Source organism: Oreochromis aureus, linkage group 14 (assembly GCF_013358895.1).
Source record: "Oreochromis aureus strain Israel breed Guangdong linkage group 14, ZZ_aureus, whole genome shotgun sequence".
Classification (NCBI taxonomy): Eukaryota; Metazoa; Chordata; class Actinopteri; order Cichliformes; family Cichlidae; genus Oreochromis; species Oreochromis aureus.
Genome location: NC_052955.1, coordinates 9,689,009 through 9,708,192, shown reverse-complemented (window position 1 = coordinate 9,708,192; position 19,184 = coordinate 9,689,009). Strand labels below are relative to the sequence as shown.

The window sequence follows — 19,184 nt, the reverse complement described above, 5'->3', positions numbered from 1 at the left end:
TATAACAAGCTCTTTCATCCCCTCCACCCCCACCTCCAACCCAGTGCACCACAGGCGCTTCCTGTTTCCACAGCAGAGCCTGCGGCATCACCTCTTCATCCTCTTCAGCCAGTGGGCTGGGCCTTTCAGCATCATGTTCACTCCTCTGGATCGCTACAGCGACAGAAATCATCAGATCACAAGATATCAGTATTGTGCCCTAAAGGTAATCATAATTAGACTCTAAGTAAATGACTAAGTCACAAATTCAGAATAAGTAAGAAGACTCTGATTGTTTAGTATTCAGCTGTGTTGAATGACCACATTGGGATTAAATGTTATGTCACTATAAAAAAAAAGAAAGAGTTGTTGGTGGAACAGTGGCAGAGTGAATAGGGTTGTCTTGTCTTGGTTGTTTAAACCATTAACATGTGAGCATTCTTGGCTGATGTTCTTACAGGCTATGTCTGCTGTGCTGTGCTGTGGGCCTGTGTTTGATAACGTTGGCCTCTCTCCAGACGGATACCTCTACAAGTGGCTAGATAATATACTAGCCTGCCAGGATCAGCGGGTCTGTAGCCAATACTTTACCACTGTGGTGCATTTAAACAAAGAGCTGACCCAGGAAGCCCCTCGGATAGCTTTCTGAAGCCAGCTTTATAAAAAGCCAGCACTAGTGCTTGCCAACTGCTCAGCATTATCTTGCTGGAGAAGGGCAGTTTTCTTTCAGGATAAACTGATTTTGACTTTATTCCCATTTATGATACAAGATAAAGCACCTGCATGTTTATTTTAGATATTTTTCCTTAGCACAATTTATTATGTGGTTTGAGGAGTTGCATTAACTGGTCATTTATCAACTTCTTTGTAGAGCTCCTAGAACCATGCTACACTGAGACCTTAAATCATTTACTGATGACTGATACAAAGTGTGGAGTACAGGGGAGGGGAAAAAAGAAGAAATTCAATTTTAAAAAGTCTGTGTCGGTGTTTGCTCCTGGCTCAGGTCCATCAGCTTGGCTGTGAAGTTGTCATCTTGTTGCTGGAACTCAATGTTGACCAGGTCAACCTATTCAACTGGGCTGTGGATCGTTGCTACACAGGCTCCAAGCAGGTCGCCTCGGGGTGCTTCAAAGCCATCGCTACAGTCTGTGGCAGCAGGTACAAAATCTCAGATGAATTTTGCGTTTTTATTAATTTTCATTTGTTTGTCTGTATAGGTTTTTGAAGTGCATTTACTTTGGCTAATTTGGATTGACATATCTCTCTTTTAGTATTCTGGTTCATTTGAGTAAGTGGGTAGTAAATTAGCCAAAGTCTGAAATTCTGCACTTGCTCTATCTCAAAAATTCAAACATATGTGAAATGATCTATTTGATATCACTGTTGTTCATACAGCATCATTGTCAGAGTTGTTCCAGGACTATCGTCCCTTTTTTTCTTCTTCTTTATCTTCTTCTGCTACAATCTAAACACTTAAACTACTCGATTAAGTCTAGAGAAAGGACTATAGTGTAGGTGAAAAATAGGCCGTTTCACAAACATCATATGTTGGTTTGTTTCTTTGCCAATACTAACGCTTGTCACATTTGGAAACACTTAGTGCTGCACGACACATTTACTGCATAACACACTCCTTTTGCATATGTTCTGAAACAATGATATTATTTTTACAAAGTTTTAAAGAACAAATGTGGGTTAAGTATTTAGTATTTCCTATTTTTCCAGTCAATTAAAACAACGTGATTAGTAAGTTGTGTTGCTAGAACAGCAATAATTACATTTTAGAACAACACCATAATGTGGATGTCAAATCTTGCAACACGAGCCTCTTACTTTGATAACAATGAATAAGTGATTCATACTCATTTTTCTCTGTTTCTTCAAAAGCAAAATCTACCCAAGTGACATAGTAACGCTGCTAAATCTGGTGCTCTTTAAGGCGTCAGACACCAACAGAGAAATATATGAGATTTCAATGCAGCTAATGCAGGTGAGAAACCTCAGTATGCCGAGGTCTTTTATGCAGTTTTCTGTGGTTCCAGCTTAAAGGACACATTCTCCCTCTTTCATTTAACAGATCCTTGAAGCTAAGTTGTTTGCATACTCTAAGAAGATTGCAGAGCAGAAGCCAAACAGTATCCTCTATGGCACACATGGTCCACTGCCACCTTTGTACAGTGTTTCCCTACCTCAGCTCTCCAGCCAGCTGGCAAAGATGTACCCTGAGCTCACACTTCCTCTATTCTCAGGTAGATGTTGATGCTTGTAATAGTAATGTAGTTTACTGTAGTTCAGCTTTTCACAGGGTTGTCATCTTCTCTCGGTTTCTTTCTAAATACTACTCGCTCATCCCCCAGAGAAGCAGACCTCTTTTTATGGACACTTCTGCTAACCACAGACACACAGAGAGCCTAACTTGACTTAGGGACAACCCCCATTTAAGTTTAATGCATATGCGGATCAGGATCAAACTGCCAATTATGGTGAAACTGAATGTACAGCATGTGTTTGAGTTTCTTATAAAATGAAAAAACCACAGTGACCACTGTATTGCCTTCCTTCTGCTTGTTCCAGAGGTTAGCCAGAGGTTCCCCACCACTCATACCAATGGGAGGCAGATCATGCTAACCTACCTCCTGCCCTGGCTTGGTAACATAGAGCTGGTTGATAGCGGCCTGCTGCTCCCAATGTTCTCACCGTGCTCCTCAAGTTACAACTCTTCTAGCCAATTAACCAGCACAGGTTCATCACATCCACTGAAAGGCACTGGCTGGGGCTCCTTACAAGCTACATCTATGGTTCTCAATAATCTCATGTTTATGACCGCCAAGGTAACTGCATGCTTGGGAAATATGATTTTATCAAAAGAGGCGTAGGTAATCTGAGATAAAAGTAGTTAACATGGAGTATGTTCTGTTTTTTAACCCCCTACCTTCCCAGTATGGAGATGATCTACCTGGACCAGAAATGGAAAATGCCTGGAATGCTTTAGTCAGCAATGACAAATGGAGCAACAATCTGAGAACCACACTGCAGTTTCTCATCAGCTTGTGTGGTGTCAGCAGTGACACTGCCCTTCTCCCATATGTAAGATATCAAGCCCTCTTTGTGAATGTTATGTAGCTTTCTTTTTCTTGGTTTTTGTATCCTTACAGTTTCTCACAGAAATTTGTTGGTGTATTTATTCAGATCAAGAAGGTGGTGATCTATCTGTGCCGAAACAACACAATCCAAACCATGGAGGAACTAATATTTGAGTTACAGCAGACTGATCCTGTGAATCCTGTGGTGCAACACTGTGATAGCCCTCCTTTTTATCGATTTACAGCCACAAGCAAGACTTCTGCAGCTGCTTCAGGTACCTCTTTTGAAAAAAGTATATATATATATATATATATATATATATATATATATATATATATATATATATATATATATATATATATATATGTATATGTATATATTTTTTAAACCACCATTAAAATTTCCTTCTGGGAAAGATCCAAATTGTGCATGTGAAGCAGTGTTGGAGTTTAGCCTCACTTGATTTCTGATTAATTTCTAGGCACCACATCAAGCAGCAATACTGTTGTTGCAGGCCAAGAAAGCTTCACTGATACAGACGATACCAAGACTTTAAAGGAGAATGAGGAGAGGTGCAGTGGGCAAAAATGTCTTTAATTGTGTGATTTGACACACTGTTATCATCACCCTAAAATATTATCAAAAAATTTTTTTATGTGACTTCAGGCTTACTCATATAATACGAGCACATAATCGTCTGGAATCACGCTACAGCAACAGCTCGGGAGGATCTTATGATGAAGATAAGAGTGAGTATTCTTCTGTACCACGCACCTGAGAAAAAAAAAAGTGGTTGTAATGGTTTTGATGAGTATAGAATATACAGCCTGGTTGGAGGGTGCATTGGTAATCAGCCATGTGCCATTGATAATTTATGAGCAGTGCAAAGTGGCCTGGGGCTTTTTAAGAGAATCTGTGAGAATTGGCACTAAAATGCAAGGAGTTGAGCCTAGGGCACCCCCACACTGCTGCTAGTGACCCAAAAACAGCTTTGTTAAACCCTCTGAAATGGTTCTGGAGAGAAATGTGGCTAAACATAATCTGCCAATTATTAAAAGAATCCTGGAATTAGTTATGACAACTATATTTCAAAACTGAAGTTCTTTTGTGTATTTACATCATGAGTTTATTATCTAATTACACCTTCCAACTGTAAAATTTGTCCACGTCACCCACAGTCAGCCATGCAGCTTGGGGATTTGCTGGTGTGAACACTGTGCTCTTAAACCATACAGGTGAACCTTTGCCACCCTATGCTGACTGGCTTGTGGCTGTTATTGAGACCAACCAGCCCCATCCTCTGCCCATGCCTCTGACTGGAGGATGTTGGGCTCCACTGGTGGACTTTTTACCAGAGACCATCACTCCCAGGGGACCACTGCACAGGTTAACTGCTATAAGCTGCTATGTCACTTCTAAATTAATTTACTGTAATAGTATTCATCTGTATCCACCATGCTACAGTTTTCATTTAAATCTATCTTAAGAAATTGATTTTCTTAGGATATGAACTGGTGTTTCAGTCAGAGGGTTAACAGTGTGAATGTTTGCTTATTATAGGTGTAACATAGCGGTCATCTTCATGACAGAGATGGTCGTGGACCACAGTGTGACCGAGGATTGGACCATGCACCTGCCTTTGCTGCTACATTCACTGTTTTTGGGTAAATTCACTGTACAATTAGTATTCTCTTTAACAGCTGTAGTATAATAATTACATATCTAATGATGCACTCTAGAGTTGAGTGAAAATTGCCCGCCTTCACTGCTGCTCAGAGAGAATCCCTAATGTTCTCTCTGTAGCATTGTAAGGTTTTGATCTTACTGTGCTACTTCGTGCCAGATGACCACAACGAGTTGCTGAAATTTAAATTTGAATTGACCGTAAAATAGACTTATTTGTCTAATTATGTTGTTTTCATTTAAGGCATGGATCACTTTCGTCCAGAGGTGTTTGAACACAGTAAACGACTTCTCCTCCACCTGCTCATCGCATTGTCATGTGAAAACAACTTCCAGACTACTGCAGCGGTCTTATTACAGACACGTGAGATCAATGGTACCAAGACCCTCACCTGCAAACCAAGCATTCAGATAGAGTACTTGCCTTCAGGTAAGCATCTGCCCTTTTCAAGCATAAATACATTCACTCTTCACTGAGCAGCTGCCCTTTGACATGCGGATCTTGTCTTTGGCTAATATAAACTTGGACATCAGGAAGGAATGGCTAGCATTCCTTTCAGACAATAGATAAGGTTCTTATCTTGAGAGAAAATATTTGGATGCTGTGCCAAAAGCAATATGGAGCCCAGAGCACATCAAAGGTCTTGATTAAAGCATTCCATTCTGCTATTTTTATCCACTTTCCCAAATTGGGGCCATCTGCTAAAGCTTGCATGGCTGGCTTTAGCTCCTCTCATAGCTGATAAAATATTTTGCAAATGTCTTCACATTTTGAAAGTATTTGTTGTCCATTTGACCATATGAAAAAGGAAAATGTATATCCAATAAAACTATATTTTATTAGCAATAGAAAATGCTATAACAATAGTTTAAAAGCAAAAGTAAACATGCTTTGTACAACTTTCTCTTACATGCATGTTATGTTCATGTGTAATATGTGGTTTCTTACACAAAGGTTTGGTTTTTTGTTTATAACAAAAGAGTGGTTAACTTTGCAGCAATAATAATAGGAACTACTGGATCTACATGCCTGAGAATGTTTTAGCACAAGGCATGCTGCTCACTATAGCATCTCTTCTTCTTGCACTGGCTAAATCCATCTGTAGCTTAAAGTTGCAGTTAGGTATATGAAATCAAACATTCAAAACATTCAAAAAATATATGTATATCACTGTAACTTGTTTGTAATCACACACCTGTTCCTGTGATGTGTTCAGGAGGTTTTGACTTCCTGCGGGAGTGTCAGGCATCTCCCGGGCCAGACTCGGGTTTGAGTTCTTCCTCTACATCATCCAGTTTAAGTTTGGGGGGCAGCAACAGCAACCTGCCGGAGATTTCACAGGAGGTGGAAGAGCTGGTGGCCTCCAATAAAATACATGACAAAACCAACAAGCTAATTGAATTTTTAACCACAAGGTATGGACACAGATTTGTAATTCTTCTGTTAGAGTCACTCAGCAAATGCATGAGTTCTTAGACTGTAGTTTTGCAAACAGAGAAAAATGTATGGCTGCATGTATTAAAATATTGCTAGTTATGGGTTTGATATGGTGATTAACTTCTTATATTTCTGGTTTTTGGTTCCCACCTAGTGGTGCTGTTGGAAAATGCAATGTCTTATAAGCATAGCTTAGATCTGAGATTTAAATATGACTGGCATTTCCCACGATTAATTGAGCACACTGTAAATTTAAATTAAAACTGTCATCTTACAAAACTAATTTCAAAAATATTTAGGATTGTATTAATTGATGGGCACCTTATGCTGGACTTGGCACTGTTAATTTAAATGATTCAGAATATAGTTTGTTTTCAGTAACTAAAAATAATTATTTTATAGAGCATATGGACCACTGTGGTGCCATGAAGACATTTCACCAAAGAACCAAATTTCAAAAAGCACTGGGCAGCTGACGAATTTTCTGCGACATGTGGTATCTGTGTTCAAAGAGTCCAAGTCAGGTAATTCCGTATGCCCTTAACAGGAATTCTTTCATTTTCTTTCATTTAATTATGCCTATGCATAACTGAATGACTTTCATTTACACATTTCTGTCTGTGTCTTTGTCAGATTTCCATCTGGAACAGCAGCTTAGCGACATAGCGCTGCAGACAGCCTTGTGTAGCTCATCACGTCACTACGCTGGCCGCTCCTTTCAGGTGTTTCGAGCCCTTCGCCAGCCAATCTCTGCCCACGCTGTGTCTGACCTTCTCTCAAGGCTGGTGGAAGTCATCGGTGAACACGGAGAAGAAGTGCAGGTCAGAGCACCGTGTGTATACTTGAATGGTATCAGTTTTTATGTGAGGATTTCTTGTTTGTATCATTTATGCTGTCAAATATTGATCATCATTGTAGAAAATTCTACTTCTTGGGAAAGTGTAAACAGAGGAAATGTTCAGTACAGCTCATGTCTACATTTTAAATCTTTTTTTTTTTTTTTTACCATCAAATGAATGCCTATTGTATTATTAAATTACACTCTAAAAATCCATGTGTGTCCTTTTTTTCTGCCAGGGCTACGTGATGGAAATATTACTCACACTGGAGTCAGTGGTGGATAACTTGGCTGAGTGTCTCAAAAACAGTGATCTCATGGCTATTTTGACAAGGTTTGTGTCTCCTCTGCATGAATTTATGTTTAAAGAAGGTATTTCTGTGCAAATATGTAGTGATTTTAAATTATTTTTGCATGCTATCATTACAGAGCCTCATCTCCAGAATTCCTCACCAGTTTCAAGCTGCTATCTAACAGGAAGAGCACAGGGCAGCTCAATCTTAGGAGAGAAGAAAGGAGCAGACATCAAAGGAGCTCCTCAGTTCCCAAGAAGTTTGGAGAAGCAGACCGGTGGTCTGATCCACCACGCAGTGCCACACTGGACCGTATCCAAGCCTCTGAACAGCAAGCTCTGTTAGCTAAGGTTCGCAGCTCATCCTCATCTAGGGACAGTGTGACTGACCCGACAAGCATCAACCACCCCAGCAACCTGCTAGCCACCATCTTCTGGGTGGCAGTGTCACTGATGGAGTCAGACTTTGAGTTTGAGTATCAGATGTCTTTAAGACTGTTGAATAAGCTGCTGGCCAACATGTCACTGGACAAACAGGAAAACAGAGAGAAGCTGGAGAAACTGCATAATCAGCTAAACTGGAGCACCTTCACTGGGCTGCAGCAGTTCCTTTTAAAGGGTTTCACCTCCATGTCTACAACCGATCTCACGCTTCATCTCTTATGCCAACTGACTCCTGTGTCGCGAGTGCCTGTAGTGGACACGTCACAAGCCATAGGTATAATGTAGGAATCAATAAATAAGTGGTTTTAAAAGTAAAGAGTGGACATTTATATATTTATACTTTTTGTACTTATGTAAAGGCACATGCTTTGTGACTTTTTTCCAAAATAGTTTATTAATGTCATTTGTTTTGTTTTTGGGTTTGCTTTTTTTTGTCCATTAGGTTTTCCTTTGAATGTTCTCTGCCTGCTCCCCCATCTGGTGCAGAACTTTGATGGCCCCTCACAGTTCTGTCAGGAGGTTGCTGAGAGGATAGCACAGGTTTGCCATTTTTATCCCTTTTTTTCATTTCACTAATTTCACATCTTAAACTAACACACCTTTGTGTGTGTAGGTATGCCTTGAGGAGAACAATGCCAAGCTTTCCAACCTTGCTCATGTCATGGCTCTGTATAAAACACACTCCTACACACGAGACTGCTTCTCTTGGGTCAATGTGGTGTGTCGATATCTTCACGAAGCTTTCTCGGATATCACCCTGAGTCTGGTCACTTATATGGCAGAGGTGTGTACAGCTGAACGGTGCTAAGTCACAATTACAGTGTGTTAAAAGTACTGTGTAAAGTGAGTTTTTTCTTTTCTTTTCTTTTATTGTTGTAATAGCTGTTGGAGAAAGGTCTCCCAAGTATGCAGCAGAGCCTTTTGCAAATTATCTACAGCCTCCTGAGCCACATGGACTTGAGTGTAATTCAAGCCAAACCCTTCAACATAGAGGTGCTCAAGACAATAGAGAAATTTGTCCAGGTGAGTTAAGATATCAACAAAACTATTGGTCCTTTTTTATCCGCAGTGTATTAGTTTGAATATGCAGTGACTTTATGTGCCATCGAACATATTTAAAAAATGGAAGAAGTTGACAATTTTGTAGAAACTCACTAAGATATACTTTGCATGCGTATGTGATCAGTTCAAATCTTTAGCTGAGAGCTCTGCGTAAGAGTCTTGTATTCCTTGCTCTTTTTCTTAGTGCTCATGTGAAAAAAGGAAAAAGCTGTCTTATGTCAGCGCTGTAAATTTGTGGACACACCCAATCTATAAACAGTCTGCTGTTCTACCACGGGCCAGGCCTCTGCTTATTCTCATATGGAATCCATTTCCCTTTAGTACCTCTGTAACTATAAATAAAACTACATGAAAACTGTGTTTTTACATCTTGTGTTGCTCTTTGTCTGCACATACAGGTGACGTTGTGTGTGTTTCTGTTTTTGCCGTAGACTGTTCATTGGAGAGAAGCACAGAATATACTGAAGCTGGTGGTTTCTCGATCGGCCAGTTTGGCACAGCCTTCATTTCCACAAAGTGACCTCTCCTATGAGGACATCAGCCGTGTCTGGGACCGCTCTTCCAAGGCCTTGCCTGGGAAAACGCTGGATTTCCACTTTGACATATCTCAGGTTAGAGGCCATTTCTCTGACTTTCTTTTCACTGTGTGAAAGTCCTTGTTGTTCTCATGAAAAGAAAGGTTAATCCTTGAAATGTATGCTCGCCCCTGTATATTTCCCTGTATTTTCCAGGGTGTGGTACTTGTTGAGGTTGTGTGGAATCTTTTAAAGGTCTTTGGAAAGGAAACATTTCTTCCCCTTCCTTAATGGTGATATTTCTTTTCTCCCAAACCCTGTGAGATTAGCTTGAAAGCGTGAAAGGTAAACACAATTAGTCAAGCAGTGCAGAGCTGGAAAGCGATGTAAAAGATACAAGCAGAGCGGTGTATGTGTGGGAACCGAACAGGGAGCTGTTTGTGTAGCTCATGAATGGCAGGAAATGATGTCAGCTTTTTGCTGCCGTCTTTGTATGTGAGTCAGGGAGTTGTAGTGAGCAGCCAACAGGGTGGCTTTAAACTTTAGACATACTGGGCACACCAGTGATAGTTGTTATGATACTCAGACATTTTAAGATTGAGTATAAAACCGAGGAAGTTGATGTTTTTTTTTTTTTGGGTTTTTTTCCTCGAATGCTCCGTGCATTTGGAATGTCAAGTGGAATAAAAGCTGTGGCCACTTGTAAAAAAGCAATCAGCCTATCTTGACGTATTGATTGCTTTACAGTCATTTTGGAACTGTGAGCCTAGACGAAGCAGGAGCTGTCAAGGAGCCTGAGTAATGGATTGACTAAGCAGAGAAAGACTTTCTCTTCTTCCTGCTATTCCTCATTTTAATTTTGTCCTCACAATTGTTTGTTTGTGTCCATTCTTTCAGACCCCAGTGATTGGTCGTCGTTTTGATGATCTCCGACGCACTCCAGGCCAGGATGTAAAGAGCATGACGACAGCAGTGACCCACAGCACCTCCTCTACCTCCTCTGGATCCACTTCAAACAACGTGCTGGTGCCAGTCAGCTGGAAAAGGCCTCAATCTTCTCAGGTGAAAACTTATTCCCAAGGGGTCAAAGTGTAAAAGTGTTAGGATTTGACAAATGAAGACATTGCATGTAATTGTATTTCATTATGCAAGACAAGCACAGCACAGGATGTATTTGATGCACATGCTGTGTTTGAGATGTCTTCATCCTGTTTATTCCCAAAATTTAAATCCCATTGTATATCCAAATAAGGGAAATTGCATGTTGATGCCAAGCAAATATGAGACCAAATTTGAAAATGGTAAGATACTCAAAGAGATGCAAACGTCAAATGTTCACAAAAAAGTATAATGTGGATCAAATGGATTTATTCACAATATTTGCACGTTCTCTTTCCCTCTGCAGAAAAGAACACGGGAAAAACTGGTGAATGTGTTGTCTCTGCTGGGACAAGAAGTGGGGCTCACAAAAAATCCTTCAGTAAGATATACTTTATATTGTGCGTTGGGAAATTCAACACTCTGAACTTAACCTTAAGATTGTTTTTTTAATCATGGATTTTTTTTAAAATAACAATTTTGCCCTTTTTTGTTTTTCTTTGTTTGTTGCTTGGTATAGGTGATCTTCTCAAGTTGTGGGGAGCTGGATCTTATGGAGCACCAGCCTAGCCAGGTATCCTCTGATGATGGGACTCGGGAACCAGAAAACACGGACGACACCACCTCAGAGCAGCAGTTCAGAGTCTTTAGAGACTTTGACTTCCTGGATGTTGAGCTTGAGGATGGAGAGGTGAGTCACGGGCCTCTTGGTAGAATAATTACTTATACTTTAGATGTTAAAGTAGATGTAAAACAAGAGCAGTAAGAAAACCGTATAAAGACTGTAATGAGAATTTTCCGCTGAGGAGCAGTACTGTGTTGGGTCAAGTCTGCCTGCTCTGTGTAACGGGGTTTCTTTTTCTGTGTTTTTTTTTTTATATCTGTGCTATCTAGGAGCTACAGGTAAGTTTAGTTGTGTTACATTTTTATTTGCTGTGTTTTATGAATGAAAATTTGCTTGTGCAGATATTTTAGTCAACTGATGGCAAAGAGTAGAAAGTGTGCATGCTTGTTGTGTTAGTTACAAAACTGATTCTGCAATGTCCCTGTATTAGAGAGTAGAATATTGGAAACACAGCATGTTATTCTTAGTTCTCTCACCAGGTTTATCATCATGGTCTAGTAGTTGCTATTGAAATATAGGGCATCTTAAAGCCCGTTTTACCAGATTTACCAGTACTTGATCTCACACTGGCACTCAGCCTAAGTGGTTATGTGACTGTGGTTATAAACTCAATAACTCAACCCAGGGTTTTCCAGTCTAGCTACAAGTGTGTTCACACGAAAGGGATGGTGTTGGCAGCATCTGACCAATCAGAAACATTGACAGATCTACAAGCAAAAGAGCAACTAATCTTACAAGGAAAGACAAAATATTAGGAAAATACGGAAAGGTTATTTGCAGAATTCAAGCTGAAACAACAGGCCTGCTGCAGACATGTTGGTAATGTGAGTGTGTGTGAAAGGAACCGTGCGCTTTGTACGAACACATTTTAAGTGCTTCAGTCAGTAAGCCCGGAAAAGATTTTTAATATTGAAGTCTTGACTATGCGAAGTCAGGAGGCAAAGCTGGCACTATGTAAGTTGACAGACTTATCAAGCTGTACCATTAAGTGACAGAAAAAACTGATGGGTTTTAATTGTTATTCCATTAAATTAATGCTTTGATCTATGTCAGTTTGTACAGTTTAATGTTTTTATTCTTTCAGCTGCAGCCTCAGTGGTGTCCTGCAGTCTGAGATGATATAAAATCTGTCAACTTGCTGTGAAAAGTCAGGAAATAAAATTGGATCAATTAATCTATTTTTATTACTGGTGCTCATCAGGGATAAGACTTAGGATGCTCTTTACAAATCTGAGACCATCCAGAGGTCTGAGTGATCTTCAGAGAATTGATCACTTATCTCAAACATAACCTGCAGCACAAGTTAGCATGGGGAGGTACCCCAGTAAGAAGTCAACTGCCTTCATAATACTGAAATCCCAGGGTTAACTCTGCTATTAGCTGAATAAGCTCAAATCCTACTTCGGAGTGCAGGCTTCTGAAGTGCTCATTGTTTGCTGATGCATAACTACGTAATAAGTTATCATAATGTTTATTAATATTTTTTATCATATGATTGACATAAAATTAATACATTTAATCATAATTTTCTATAGTTGTATGGCTATCTGGTCAACATCATATGATTTTCTAAAGCAAGCCACAGTTGTTCATATCATGGAGTGTTGGCTCCATCTAGAGACTCAGTGGAAGAAATTCTGCTCAGGTTTAACCCTCCATCACACTGAAATCCAAACAGTAAATTACCTTTACTAATTGTAAACATTTAAACTGTATTATTTGCCAAGGATGTAAGAAAAAGCTGTTGTTACTTGTTGAGACGCTGAAATATACTTAGTGTGGTTTTTAGGCTTCACTAACACCATATTTTCAGGAAACTCGACCGAAAAAACCTAAATGATTAATATGGGCAAGAAATGTCAAAGTCAGAGCCTTTACTGTGACAGGTTTTAAACTAATCATAGTTGGATATGCTTGTTTTGTCTGTTGATGTGGAGCTTTGGTGGAACGTGAGAGTTGGCTAGCATCCGTGGAGTCACATCAGCTTGAAAAATCATTCTGTTTTTTAAAAATAAGACCAAAGCAATTAAAGCCTGTTAATATTTGAATTGTGACCATGTTAAGGAGGGCTTACTGCATTGAGCACCGCTGTTCCTTCCTTTTTTAGCTTTGAAGGGAAAAAAACTCTCCCATAAACTCTCCCCTCTCTGAACCTGCACTGCATGGTTGTGTAAATGTTGGTGTGAAGTATGTTTATGAAGTTTGTGTTGAAGAAAAGATTATGCTGTGCTACTTGGTACTCGGTATCTAACAGATGTTTACTGTTGCAGGGAGAGACTATGGACAACTTCAACTGGGGTGTGCGTAGACGCTCTATGGACAGTCTGGACCGAAATGACCTGCAGCCTTTGGAGGAAAGTCAGATGTCCAGCAGCATGCCCAGCCTCAGCAAGCTCGCTCATGAAGATTCAGACGAGTCATCTGAGGAGGATTCCCTCACCACCAGCCAGACACTCTCCCACTCACAGCTTGTAAGTTTATTCATTTGTGTTATAATAATTGAAAATCACAATGAAGGTAAAACCTCAAATAACAGTTCAAACCAACTGTAACAAGCAAAAGGGATTTCAAGGACAAACTCTTATTCCAAGACAGAAAGAGCTATTCAGCATTAGCTGAAATTGTGCTAGCTAAAATTGTGGTAGCAGACTGAAATCTGTGGGTCAACACAGCCGTCATCTTCACCTCTTACTTGCTTTTGAGCTTTTAGAAACTCCACTACTGTCGTTGATACAGTTTCAGAGGATTTTGTTGTTTTTAGTTCAGTGTCTGTTTTTTTTAAAGATTCTATTAAATGTTTCTTTGTCTCTTTTTCAGACTGTCAGCCTCTCTCCAACTGCAGAGATGAGTAGCATTGACTCTCCCTCTCCCTTCTGCGATACCACTTCAGCAGATTCGACTCCTCTGAGCACCAAAAATCCAAGTTTCGAGGTCCAACAACCAGAGGACTCGAAGCAGCGGGTGAATAAGGGCTTCAGAGTGTCTGAGATTCTGGGAACTACTAATTCATATCGTAGTTCTATAATGGAGTTCTTTACTAATTTTGCTAAATAGGAGCTGTTCTGTTTTCTCGTGTATTGAATGTTAAATGTGCTTTGGGTTAAGGCAATCATAGGTGTTATTTTGCAACGCTGTGACTTTTCTACATTTCCTTTCTTTAGAGTAGAGCATGAGTGACCTTTTCTTGATATTTCAGTAGTTGCATGCAAAATCATAAAAAAACCAACTAAAATCGACAAGCAGGTGATCTCTAACGCTTTGGGCTCCAGGCTATTTCTTGTCTGACTTTAATTGTGGCAGTTTGTCTGGGGATGTGAGGGGTTGTAGCCAGCAGTAGAAACAAAAAACATTTCTTTCTTTCTGTATCTGTCTATTTAAGGCAATGTGTATACCTATTGCTTCTGTGTGGGTGGCTGTAAGCAAAACTAAAATCTCTCGGCATGTGGAAGGTCAGGAAAGGTTTACACATTGCCTGTTCCAAACTGTGAGTGTGCAGAGCCACGATGATGGCTAAGTTCAATTCTTTTATCCATTTAATTGGCAAAATCTTTGCACACTAAATTTACCAAATAAAAGAAAACACCACAAGGAGTGTCCATAGGGTCCCATGGAAAGGTTAGTGTTACTGTTTAATAACTAAAAATAACAGAGGGAATACATTTCATGCATGCTGCCTCAGTATTTTTGTAATTTATTACGTTAATGTTACCAGTTGCCAACTTCTGTCTCTTCTGCTTTCTTTCAGCATGAGATGTCACAAGAAGATGATGACAACATTGTCCATGAGGACGACATTTCTCTCTCCATCACTGAGCTGCCACCTGAGTATCACTGTGGTGACAGTTTGACAATGGATATAATTAACAATGATTACAAAGGTGAACTAGATCTTGAAGGCTGCTTACCAAGGTACCTATTGCAACATTTAACTATTATAAATAAAGTGCCATGAAAAATGCACTTCTCCTAAGATGTGGTCATATCCATTCAGTCTTGCTGAGGAAGAGCGAGATGACATGCTGGAGTCGCGTTCTTCACCACCACCGTCACCTTTCTTCTCCGCCATCCTTGCGGCTTTCCAGCCAACCGTGTGTGATGATGCAGAAGAGGCTTGGCGAAGCCACATCAACCAGCTTGTGTCTGACTCAGATGGGTCCTGTGCCGTCTACACTTTTCATGTGTTTTCCTCACTTTTTCAGGTATTATAGCTTGACCATGTAGCCAGCCTAATCCCAAAAGACATCAGCGCTATGTGTAGTGTGCAATGTCAAATTGTATAATTAAACCAAAAGGTTAACAGGATTAGCTATAAGGCAAACTGACCTTTCAGAAGAGGACTGCTTAATTGAAAATTGAGGTCACTCCGTAGATGCTTTCAGCTTGAAAATCTCCTGAGATTCATTAACCGGATGTTGTTCACTTCACTGACCAAAGCTGACAGGGCAACGTTTCAGAAAAATTGAAATAATGAAGGATGCACTAGTGCCTTAAATGATGTAGGCGGGATTCTGGTGGTGTTACAGACAGCATGTTTTTTATGTTTTGCAGAATATCCAGACCAAATTTTGTTCTTTGACCTGTGATGCCGTCAGTTACCTTGGTGATGGCCTGAGAGGACTAGGATCAAAGTTTTTGAGGTCTTCTCAGATGCTGACATCATGTTCAGAGTGCCCAACACTATTTATTGATGCAGATACAGTAAGTTGCCTGACATTTATCAATTTCCGAGATTGATGAATGTATTTCAACACATTTAATGACAAAATTGGTATTTTTCCAGATCATGTCTTATGGACTCCTTGAAAAGATGAAATTTAGTGTGTTGGAACTTCAAGAATATTTTGATACTTACAACAACAGAAAGGAGGCAGTTCTCACAGTAAGTGGTTCTTATCATGTGCTTGTCACTCTAGATGTCACCTGTATGTTGTTGCTGAGTTATTTAAATTGACCTCTGTTTTACACAGTGGTTGAGCAACTGTAAAGCTGCTTTTCCCAAGAGTGCTGGGGGTTCGGTGATAACATGTCAACCACTAGAGCATGAGGAAAAGGTAATACATTATTATTATAAATATATTTATTTGAGCATCTCATGCTATCATATCAACAGTGGGATAAAGTAAAGCAGTGGGTTAGTATTTACTTTGGCTTAGATACACTAAGTCAGTGTACAACCAAAATAATTGTTGATTATGTACATTTAACAAAGACTGAACTGAACATATGGATTCCATTTCCTCTGATCTTTCATACTGTACTTTCTGCATTGCGATTACTGTGTGATACTGTAGCTCTGTGAGTGTTACCTCTAATTCTCTTGCACTCTATAAAGTTTTTGACAAACTTAAGTTGATGCACGTCACGTTTAATATTTCATATCCAGTGTGCATTGTGTTAATTTTCAGTTCTTCTGGGCATGGGAGTGAGCTCTCTTATGTTGCAATTTAATCAGGCTTCATAACTGAAGAAGGTTAACAGCAAAATAGGAAGTTTTGCTGTTAAAATGTACGAGTTTCTCACTTAAGTGAGTGCTGATTAACACGCAGAATTTGCTTGGCTTTTCTTTTTCTTTTTTTAAAACATGTTTTTATTTATTTATTTTTTTGTATTTAATAGTTCATGGAAACTATAAGCCCTCTTCATGTTCCTAATTTGCACATACATCTACCCTCACTTTCTTCCTCTGTGCATGTCAATAAAATGACATCAGTTACACCTGTTCTATACTTCTCACCCACTCTATGTTGTAAATAATGACCATTTGCATGAATTTCATTCTCTCTCTGTGTTTTCCTTACTTCTTACTTCTTTTCTACCCCGTAACATGCTTGCTTGATAGCAAATGGAATTTCTGGCTGTAAGTTGGAAAAGGCTTGTCTCTACTTTCCGATTTAAAACAAAACAACATTGTATTTATTGTATTGTCATTTTCAGCAAAAGAAGACTTTTTTTTTAAAGTCTTGAATTGTGGTTGTGCACACATATTAAAAAGGAGGAAACAGGAAGTTAAAGACTTTTTTTCTGATAATCATTTTCTCTTACTTTCAGCAACTGGAGCTCTGTCAAAGACTCTACAAACTCCACTTTCAGTTATTGCTGCTTTTTCAGTCCTACTGCAAACTGATTGAACAGGTCCATGCAATAAGCTCTGTTCCAGAGGTAGGTTTATCTGCATTTGCTTCTCTTCAGTTTTTGAAGGCATAAAACACACTTTTTTATCTGTGTTCCTGTTCAGTAACATAAACCCCTCTCAACATTTAGCTGACAAACATGTCCAAAGAGCTTAATGAGTTGAAGAGCAACCTGAGGTTAGCAGCTGCTTCAGTGGCAAATGATGAGATTGCTGCCTGTGAGAGTTCCTGCTCTGAGCCGGTTTTTAGCTCCTCCGAGGCTGCAGTGCAGGCCATCCTAGAAGGTCTGAAGAACAATGACTTTCCAACTGCTGTTCACTACATTCGTGTGTGCAGGTGAGAAAAGTAAAATTCTTGTTTCAGTGTTTATTAAAAGTGGGGTTTTTTTTTTATAAATGTGTCACTTATTAAAACAAATACTTATGATTTCCTTCCAGAACAATGTGGCCTAATGATATCTTTGGTAGCCATTCTGAGGATGAGGTCCAAACATTGCTGAACATCTACTTTAGACATCAAACTCTGGGTCAGACAGGAACTTTTGCTATGGTGGGCTCAAAGCAAGACTTGACAGAAATCTCTGTCAAGTTGATGGAACTTAATGGAGAAACTCGGGACATGATCCGAAGAGCCCAGGGCTACCGCACCATCACAGCTTTTCTCCCAGACTCCAGGGTTTCAGGCTCAACTCTCTGATGACTCTGACAGCCAGAACTACGAAACACCCAGTGTCATGCCTAGTGTCACCTGTTGTCTGTTGTAGCTGCTATCATCTCAAGGGTGAACTCTCTCTTGGGAATAACCAAAACCCTGTTTCCTCTTCTTGCTTAAAATACATCAGAATGTCATGAAGTCCAATCTTCAGATGTGCAGCAATACTGTTGTTTTTAGACTGATGAGTGACTTTGCTGTTGCAAACATAGTACAGCTTTTATTGCACTAATAATAGAAATGTCACAAAGCAGCCTGTTTGTACCGAAGTACATAATTTTCACATTTAAAGAAAAATGAAATGAAATGAAATGAAATACCAAAGCTGAGTGATTCTCTTTCAGTTATGTTGTTTTAATTGTCAAGGGAAAATGTGCAATCCTTCACTAAAGTGGAAGACCTTTACTGTCTCCTGAAAGAATGTATTTGAATATCATAGCATTGGAAACATGAACACTGTTAGCACAGAAAAAGGGAGGCTTCATTACTTGGTTTGTGTGTGGGTGTAGGTGTGTTATGAGTGTGCTTGAGTGTGTGAATTCAAGTCTGACGACCATCACAGATGGAATTATTAAGACTGATTTGTATATTATAAGTGGTTCATGTTAAAAAGAATTCTGACATGCTGCAGATCTACTGTAATGTCTCTCAATCCTACAAACTCTTGTGTGGGTTATCTGTTACTCAAAACATCTTACTGTACCTTTTAACTGTGCAGCTTTTAGCAAACAGGTAAATTATTTATATTGTTAACAAAAGAAAAACATGCTTTTATCAGACTAGATTTATAGAAAAAATATTTTATTTTATCTGTTAAACCTGCCAAGCGTGCAAATTCTGTGTACAATAAAAATGTAATAGTAAAGTTTATGAACAAAGAGAGAAACTATTTTAAATGAAAGAAAATGTACATAGTGAAATGGGGGGCTTTGCCGAGACTCATCAGATTGTATTTTTATGAAGTTACAGTTAAGGTGCATGCAGAGTGAGTAGCTACATATACATATATAAATAAATCTTCCACAAAAGTGGTGTAGCCTTTGGCCTTGTAAATGCTGTAAAAACTGCCTTTGCAATGTACTGTACTTTGGTGTTCTGTACACTAATACAACAATAAAATTAAGCTTAGATTTCTTATTTGTGGTTGGAATTTGATATTGGAATTTATTTATTTATGTGTTTATTTTTATTTATCTGCTTAAACTGCGCACCCGGAAGTGAGTCTTCCAGCGTAGTATCATATAAAGTCAAAAGCTTAACGACTGTTTACTAAATAATTCA

The 19,184-nt window shown here is 39.3% G+C and overlaps 1 protein-coding gene across 6 annotated transcripts in view; it reads left to right on the top strand.

Moving 5' to 3' along the window:
- Positions 1 to 19,053, top strand: part of frya (furry homolog a (Drosophila)) — a 47,248-nt gene extending 28,195 nt beyond the window's left edge. For 4 of the 6 annotated variants that reach the window (XM_039622703.1, XM_031727792.2, XM_039622700.1 and 1 more), the window contains exons 27-62: positions 45 to 205; positions 440 to 550; positions 986 to 1,140; positions 1,870 to 1,972; positions 2,060 to 2,231; positions 2,557 to 2,813; positions 2,923 to 3,069; positions 3,172 to 3,340; positions 3,548 to 3,638; positions 3,733 to 3,815; positions 4,302 to 4,452; positions 4,627 to 4,730; positions 4,994 to 5,179; positions 5,967 to 6,165; positions 6,590 to 6,711; positions 6,821 to 7,008; positions 7,265 to 7,359; positions 7,455 to 8,035; positions 8,204 to 8,301; positions 8,375 to 8,545; positions 8,644 to 8,784; positions 9,255 to 9,434; positions 10,236 to 10,400; positions 10,744 to 10,818; positions 10,957 to 11,127; positions 11,331 to 11,339; positions 13,332 to 13,532; positions 13,879 to 14,022; positions 14,807 to 14,970; positions 15,053 to 15,260; positions 15,610 to 15,759; positions 15,842 to 15,940; positions 16,029 to 16,112; positions 17,110 to 17,220; positions 17,323 to 17,528; positions 17,630 to 19,053. In XM_039622703.1, coding sequence (XP_039478637.1) covers positions 45 to 205; positions 440 to 550; positions 986 to 1,140; positions 1,870 to 1,972; positions 2,060 to 2,231; positions 2,557 to 2,813; positions 2,923 to 3,069; positions 3,172 to 3,340; positions 3,548 to 3,638; positions 3,733 to 3,815; positions 4,302 to 4,452; positions 4,627 to 4,730; positions 4,994 to 5,179; positions 5,967 to 6,165; positions 6,590 to 6,711; positions 6,821 to 7,008; positions 7,265 to 7,359; positions 7,455 to 8,035; positions 8,204 to 8,301; positions 8,375 to 8,545; positions 8,644 to 8,784; positions 9,255 to 9,434; positions 10,236 to 10,400; positions 10,744 to 10,818; positions 10,957 to 11,127; positions 11,331 to 11,339; positions 13,332 to 13,532; positions 13,879 to 14,022; positions 14,807 to 14,970; positions 15,053 to 15,260; positions 15,610 to 15,759; positions 15,842 to 15,940; positions 16,029 to 16,112; positions 17,110 to 17,220; positions 17,323 to 17,528; positions 17,630 to 17,888 — 5,711 coding nt within the window. In that variant the 3' untranslated portion in view covers positions 17,889 to 19,053. The remainder of the gene's footprint in view (positions 1 to 44; positions 206 to 439; positions 551 to 985; positions 1,141 to 1,869; positions 1,973 to 2,059; positions 2,232 to 2,556; positions 2,814 to 2,922; positions 3,070 to 3,171; positions 3,341 to 3,547; positions 3,639 to 3,732; positions 3,816 to 4,301; positions 4,453 to 4,626; positions 4,731 to 4,993; positions 5,180 to 5,966; positions 6,166 to 6,589; positions 6,712 to 6,820; positions 7,009 to 7,264; positions 7,360 to 7,454; positions 8,036 to 8,203; positions 8,302 to 8,374; positions 8,546 to 8,643; positions 8,785 to 9,254; positions 9,435 to 10,235; positions 10,401 to 10,743; positions 10,819 to 10,956; positions 11,128 to 11,330; positions 11,340 to 13,331; positions 13,533 to 13,878; positions 14,023 to 14,806; positions 14,971 to 15,052; positions 15,261 to 15,609; positions 15,760 to 15,841; positions 15,941 to 16,028; positions 16,113 to 17,109; positions 17,221 to 17,322; positions 17,529 to 17,629) is intronic. The other 2 variants (XM_039622699.1, XM_039622701.1) reach the window with 1 other exon arrangement.
- The last annotated feature ends 131 nt before the right edge of the window (positions 19,054 to 19,184 follow it).